This window comes from Buceros rhinoceros, unplaced genomic scaffold, assembly GCF_000710305.1.
Source record: "Buceros rhinoceros silvestris isolate BGI_N320 unplaced genomic scaffold, ASM71030v1 scaffold45784, whole genome shotgun sequence".
Classification (NCBI taxonomy): Eukaryota; Metazoa; Chordata; class Aves; order Bucerotiformes; family Bucerotidae; genus Buceros; species Buceros rhinoceros.
In genome coordinates this window covers 4227-11271 of record NW_010410828.1, presented here as the reverse complement: position 1 = coordinate 11271, position 7045 = coordinate 4227, and the positions used below count along the sequence as shown (strand labels likewise).

Genomic DNA, 7045 nt, shown 5'->3' with positions numbered 1-7045 from the left:
GCACCCGTGGCCGGCTTCGGAGGCCTCGGCGCTCTCTGCCAGCGTGTCCTTCTCCCTCGGAGCAATTAGGGGCTAGCAGGGGTGTGAGGCATGTGGATTTACAGCCTTCCAAAGGCTTGTTTACAACTTTTAGCAATTACTGTCTAATACTACAAGTTCTTGTTCACATGGAAATGCCATTTCCTCTTTTTTTTTTTTAAAACATTTCCTGCTTTTTATAAATTGCCTCTAAGAATGATAATTCCCTCCCCGGAGCCCCGCGGCTCCCCGGCTCTAACTGCCCAGCCGGGGTCTCGGAGGAGGGATGCTCAGGCTGTGCATAGTCAGTTCTCCTCCGAGACAGTAAACCAACCCAGCCCGGCCAGCCCAGCCCACGGGCAGCTTCCCTCCGGCATCCAGCTGCGTGTGCTGCCGCCTGCTCGCTGGCACTGCCCTGCTGGCGGGCGGGAGGCAGAAGCAGCAGAGGGGCAGAAAGCGCTCAGGCTCGCAGCAGTATTTCAAACACCGCTGCCAAAGCCTCCGTGTTTCGGAGCGTCGCTGGCAGCGCTGGAGAGGGGCTGATTTCCTCAGAGAGCGGGAAGCCTGGAAGTGGTTTTTAATCTGAATTCATGCCAGGAGATACAGGCGCCTCACCTGCTAGGTCAGGACATAGGCAGCATTGTTCAAATGGGTCTCCGGAGCTGAGACCCCGTTTCCTGACTGACACCCTGTCTGTCAAAGCGGCTCAGGGTCCTTAACTCACCAAGAAGTATCTCAGCAGCTCTCCAAACGCACTTACGTGTCTAACTCCTCCACGGCACACTGCTAGACTCTGTTCTTAGGACCCAAATCCTCGAATTCCCACAACACATTAACCCTTAGGCCTTTTTGTGGCACATTTTTAAATGATGTCGCTATTCCTGAAACTCTTACCTGGTTCTGGACTGAGTCCCCACTAGCCACAGCCATCTCCCACGTTTCACACTCAGCATCCTCGAGGCACCGGGCTTGTTGGGATGGATATTCACTGGGTAGGACTCTGACACCAGAGAGGAAAATGTCTCCAGTGCGTGTTTCCACACAGTACGAACTAGTGCGATATGTGGGCAGAGCAAACCCTCCAGGATTTTCTCCAGTGGCTAAACCGGCCCTTGTTCCTCTCTATACATGAACACAGGGAACTTCCTTCCCAGCAGAGAAAGAGCTTTTTTTGTCCCTGCACTGACCTCCTTCCTGCCAGAGACTCGCCTTTACCTTTACCAGAGACTCTCTGTCCAGAGACTCGCCTTTACCTGTCTCTGGCACTCAGCGGAGTGCCTGGGCAGGTGGAGGGACCATTTCTGTGCTTTCTGTCTTAAGATGTGATCCTCATTTAGAGAAGATCTAACTAATTAGACCTAGCTAATTTAGAGGACATTTAGCCCTGCCTTGACCGCAGGATCTCCTGTCCAAACACGAGGAGGCAAAAGAGCAAACCCTCCTAAAAACTGCTGCTGTCTGCGCGTCTGACGACAGCCCCAGAGGCTGCACAGGGCCAGACCTTGTAACCAGGAGAGTTCAGAGGCATCACTTAGAAGAGCATTCCCCCTTCGCCAGCCCGCGCACGCTGGTGAAGCTTTGCCTGGCTCCCACCCCGCGCAGCAGCACCGGGAGCACTCTGCGTGCTCCAGGCTCTCTCACAGGATCAGGATCAGACTCCCTGTGATGTGCCCTAAAGTGGGGGGCTGTAGAAATCAGCCCAGACCGGCAGCCTAAAATGGAGGGAGAAAGGGGATGAATCTGCGTGTGGCAGCTCCAGCTGGAGCCCAGGGCACTCTCTCAGATGTGATCCTCGCAGCCCGGGCCCGGCTCTCCTCTCTCGTCCAGTCGTTTGTTCCCCGCGCTCAGATTGCTTCCTCTCTGCGGGAAGCTTTATGGGCCTTATCTCACTGGCCTGCCCTGAGATAATTACACCAATATTGACTTCAGTGTCAGGTTGCCAAAGCTTTAGACTAGCTGGGAGCCCAGCCGGCTCCTCCCCAAGACTCCTGCACCACTAAACCAGCAGCAGGGCTTCCTAGTGGAGCATCCTCCTCCTCATCTTCTTCCCAGCGCTGCCTGGGGGCTCACGCAGGGGAGTTTGGTGCCAGCAGCAGCAACATGCTGCTGAGAATTCCTCTGTGGCAGCCGCACGCTCTCTCAGGTCTGCTTGGGTTGGACGATTTTTATTAGAAATCGGCACCAAGGGTATGAGCGAAGAATGTAAACAGTATATTTAAGCACCTAATAATACACGGTGGCTCATGATTGGATGCAGTTCAGCCACAAAGCACCAACTATTTATAGTGACTCAGTGACCCAGAAATTTATTGTCTTCTGGCTGTTCATAGGAGAACGCAGTATTGTTGAGGGTCATCAGTCAGGGACTTGTCTTTCTACCCTCATTTCTTTCCTGAAATGACTGATCCAGGACGCTGCTAACGACACCCAAATCCTCCGCCGTCTCTGGCGAAGCAGCAGGAGCTCTGACGCTGCCGTATATCCAGAGCTCCCCCATGCTCCATCCGTCGGTAGAGATCAGCTCAGCTGCAGGTGCAGCAGCAGGCCTGGAGAAGCAGTGGCTTTCAGTGCGTGGCAGAGCCGGGGTGTGCGCCCTGGCCCTCCCCATGGGCTCCGGGACCCCGCAGCATCACAGAAAGTCGTGCGCAGTTCCTTGCCCAGCGCTCTGCAAACACTTGCCAAGCAGCTGCTTCCTGCCCCAAAGTGCTGACAGGACCCTGCGATGTCAGGACACTGGTCTTATTTTCTGCTCCATGGGTCTGGCTGTTAGGACCTTGCCCTGCTGGTCTGGAGAGCCTCTGGGCTGTTCTCTTCTCTCTTTGGCGCTGTGGGCTCTTCTGTCAGCTAAAGCTGGTTTGCTGGCCTTTAAGTGTTCCGGTGAATCTGGCAGAAATCTCCTTTCACTGCAGAAAACACCCATCTTGAGCAAGGGGCAGCACACGCCTTGGCTGCAGGGCTCACCGAGCCAGCAGAGCTCTGCAACCCAGCACCTCCCGCCCCAGTCCGTGTCGGAGTCTTGTTCTCACTCTGTCATGGACGGAGATGAGAGCGGGTTCTCTGCAGGTCTCTCCCTCCTTCTCGGGCTGCAAAGTGCTGAGCTGCTCCTTGAACCTGTTAATGCACCACAGTTAGAGCCGTGTTGTTGATCCCAGTCTTGGTTTCTCCTAGTGAAGATGCAGAAGCCAGTGTAGGTGGGCTTGGCTTAGGCACCTGGAGCAACAACTCCGGCTCGTTAGGAAGTGGGACACCACGTGGGCTCATGCAGTGGAAAACCACAGGGATGAGCCATCTCACAGGCCAAATCACACCTCGGATCTGTCACCTCCCTCTTACCCCCCTGGCATCCCAGGCAGAGGGAGCTGGTGCCTCCTGGCCAGTACGACCCAGCTAGAAGCCAGCTAGAATCGGCATGAGCAGAGGCTCTGGAAAAACCTCCTAATGGGAGTATTGGGAGCAAACCCCTCCTAACACGTTTGAGATGGAGCTTGCCACATCCTAGAGGGAAGATACAAGACAGCACTTACAAACCAGGGCTTGGACCCGACGAGTGATGAAGACCCTGAGCCCCACCCCGATGCGGTTCTGCAGCAGCTCTGCCCTGAGCTCCAGGCTTGGCTGCTCCGCCAGGAATCGCTATCTTTCTGACCCTGTTGGCACCGTTCCCCTGATTATCCCTCCCCTCTGATATCTGTTCTTGTGCATCTCCCACAGAACTAATGAAGCGATAACGCTGCAATCAGGTAATTAACGGCGCTGTCGCAATGCCCAGCAGCAGGCATCCAGACCTCCGAGTCCCGTGTTTCCTCACCTGACGTGCTGGCACTTGCACGAGTCCCGCGTTTCCTCACCTGACGTGCTGGCACTTGCACGCTGCCGCCTTCTCTGCCAGAGCGGCCTCTCTCCTTGCTCTCCCTGCTTCTCTTCCAAAGGCTCTTTAATCACTTCACAGGAAAAGAAATGTGACTTTAACACAGGGCTTGATTTCTCGATCGTTTCCAAACAGTTTGCCCTCAAGTGTGCAAGCGGGACCCGTGCGTCTTTCCTAGCTGGAAGGGGAACAGGTCTGGGTTTGGCTCCAAGCACCTCCAAAAAACCAGCACACTTGGCCTGAGAGCAGCTGTCAATGGGAGCATCAGCTTGGTTCATGAGAGCCATGAAATTCAAGATTAATCTCCAGGTGTTAAAGGGATCAGAGACCTCACGTTACCTGTGAGTTGTGTTTCCCCCTGGAATAGGAGAGGGCGAGTTTCATGAGAGCCATGAAATTCAAGATTAATCTCCAGGTGTTAAAGGGATCAGAGACCTCACGTTACCTGTGAGTTGTGTTTCCCCCTGGAATAGGAGAGGGCGAGTTTCACACATGCAACAATGTCCCCCTGGTTCGCAGCCCCGTTACCATAAACAGAGATCCCGTGGGATGTCAGCAGCTGAGTGTCGACTCGGCAGCGTACCTGGTGCGTGTGAGGGCTGCCGAGGGGTGAGACTCCAGCTGTGCAGGTCAGATTCCAGCCGTGGGGTCTGGGCCGCGTCTAGCAGGGAGATGAAAGGAGAAGGACTGTCAGGGGGAGATGAAAGCCGCGCTGGTGTCTGGCCAAACGGCGTTCCAGCAGATGGCTCTGCCCTCTCTTCCCCAGCCCCAAAGAGCTGTCTGGCAGGTAGATCGTGGCACCACAGTCCCAACCTCTCACAGACAAGACAGGTTTTCCCTGGGGATGCTGTGCTTCCCCGTGATATCCCTTTGCTGAGTCTGCAGTGAGGGGTTTTAGCCAGGGGAAGAACCCAGGCAGGGTGAGGATTATTTCGTTCCCCCGTAGCTGCAGGGTGGAGCAGCCTGATCCAGCAGACAGGTCCCGGCTCTGGGCACTTGACGCTCCTCCCCAGCTCCCACGTTTTGCCCATCAGCATCTGCCATTCCCTGAAGTGCTGGAACCTTCAACCAGCCCCAGTCCCAGCCGGCTGAGCCCCAGTACTGTCCCCTTCTCCCCAGCAAATCAAAGCCTGACAATGCAGCAGTTTGGCCAGGGTGGAAGTCAGGGCAGCATAAATTCCCGGCATTCATCTGCTCAGCATGTTTAAAGGAGGTTTATGACTTCACGTAATTACTAGTGTCCAGATACTTCCCACCCCCGGGCCAGGTGGCTTCGCACATGACACTACAGGACGTCACCTCAGTCCTGCTTGTTCCCACTTAGCAGCGCCCTGCTTGTCCTGCTGCTCTCCACCGCACCCACTCCCAGCTAATGATGGTTTTCCTGACTGTGGCTTGCTGCGGAGGCCTGGCTCCTCACACCCAGCCCCTCCTCACAGCGAGGTGGCTGCTGGACAAAAGGGGCAGAAGCCATCAGGGACCTTCTGGCAGGTCTGGGTTGGCAGGAGAGGGAGATGGCTGCAAACAGAAGAGCTTTGGCCACTTGCTTGAAGACACTGGGCAGCTGAGGCTGAAGCATCTCCCAAAAGGGGCACACCAGCCGACCCCAGAGGAGCCTGCAGGGAGGGCACAGATGTTGGCAGATGTTGCTGTCACTGCAATAGCTCTCCTTCCAGTTCCAGCCTCGCTTCTCGAGAAACGCCTCTGCCCCCTCCCTGTGCCAAGAGTAAAGCCTGCTTCCACGTGACACTCCCCACTAGAGATCAGTATCCCCCACACACAGGGAGATACTGAGGCACACGGTGGGACGGGACTTGCCCAGAATCGTGCAATAAGCTGAATGTGCCTCTTATTTTGCAGATCAGCAATGTCAGCTTCTTCATCCTTTCTCCTGCCCTCCTCTACCTGAACCGGCAGTACCGGCAGCAGCGTCCCTTGCCCATGAATTTTGTTTCTGGGCTGCTCATCTGCGTAGGTGAGTGCCAAGGTTGTGAGAAGACCGGGCAGGTTGCCAGAGTCATCCGAGATACCTTTGGAGGCTGGTTCCTGGAGGCCAAAGCACAGGGGCAAGCTGGGGTGGGAAACCAAGGAGCCACGTCTGCCTAAAGCGCGGCAGCTCGTGGTTCCTGCTGGCTGCGGATGCACAGCTTCCAGCCCAGTAAATCCCCGTGGTGCTGCGTGGAACGACTCACACAGCCCTCCACGAACACCAAGGTCCATGCCCAGCTCTTCAGGAACGGTGTGTCTTCAGGAATGGCCCCCAAGAACTCGTCAGGCTCGATGGGCTTGTGTGAGGATGGAGCTTTGCTGACAGGAGCTGCCCTTGCTCCCCACAGGTATCTTCTCTGTGTACTTTCACATGACCCTGAGCTACGTGGGACAACTCCTGGATGAGCTCTCTATCCTCTGGACGCTGGCTGCGGCGTATTCCTTTTGGTACCCAAGGGTTTACTTCCCCAAGTTCATCAAGAGCAGGTATGACCCAGGGGACAGAGGCTGCAGGCTCTGAGGGGAGTGACAGGACGTTGACATTGATGTGGGTGACCCACAGATCCCCCTCCAGCTCCCTGCAGGGGGGTCAGCATGGAGGTTCCTGCAGTTTGCAGGACCAGTTTTGCTGTCTGGGACCAGACCCCTGTCACTCAGTGGTGGATGTGCTGAGGAAGAGTAGAGAACCCTCCCACAGGAAAAGGCAGCTGGAGCTGTTTGTCTTTGCGAAGCTGCAGACAAAACTTTCAACGGAGAATTTCAAAATTAATTAGGAAACGAAACATTCCTGAGCTGACATTCGATTCCCCACGCTGTCAAACCTCTAGAGCATCCCCTGCCATCCCCAGAGAGCTCTCCCTGAAGGCTGACGGGACGAGCTGGTCCCAGTTAACCCCCCCTGTTCCAGAGGTTGTTGGCAGGAGGGCGGGCTGGGCTGGAGGAGCTCAGTGGAAGGGATGGGGGTGCTGGGTGAGCACGGAGCAGCAGCACCAGGACCCAGCAGGGCTTCGCTCGAAGGATGGGAGAGTCAGAAGCCTCGCAAAGGTCTGCTCCAAGCCTGCCCTTCCCATGCCAAAGAGGAGGTCACCAGGAGTTCACTGTGGAGACGGGCTGGGGGAGAGGGGAAGGCGCTGGGGAAGGGATTTGCATGTGAAAGGCGCCTCCGAGCCC

General features: G+C 55.9%; 1 protein-coding gene across 1 annotated transcript in view; it reads left to right on the top strand.

Moving 5' to 3' along the window:
* Positions 1–7045, top strand: part of ACER1 (alkaline ceramidase 1) — a 10017-nt gene that overhangs the window by 755 nt on the left and 2217 nt on the right. Inside the window, exons 2-3 of the mRNA XM_010135736.1 lie at positions 5747–5861; positions 6223–6361. Coding sequence (XP_010134038.1) covers positions 5747–5861; positions 6223–6361 — 254 coding nt within the window. The remainder of the gene's footprint in view (positions 1–5746; positions 5862–6222; positions 6362–7045) is intronic.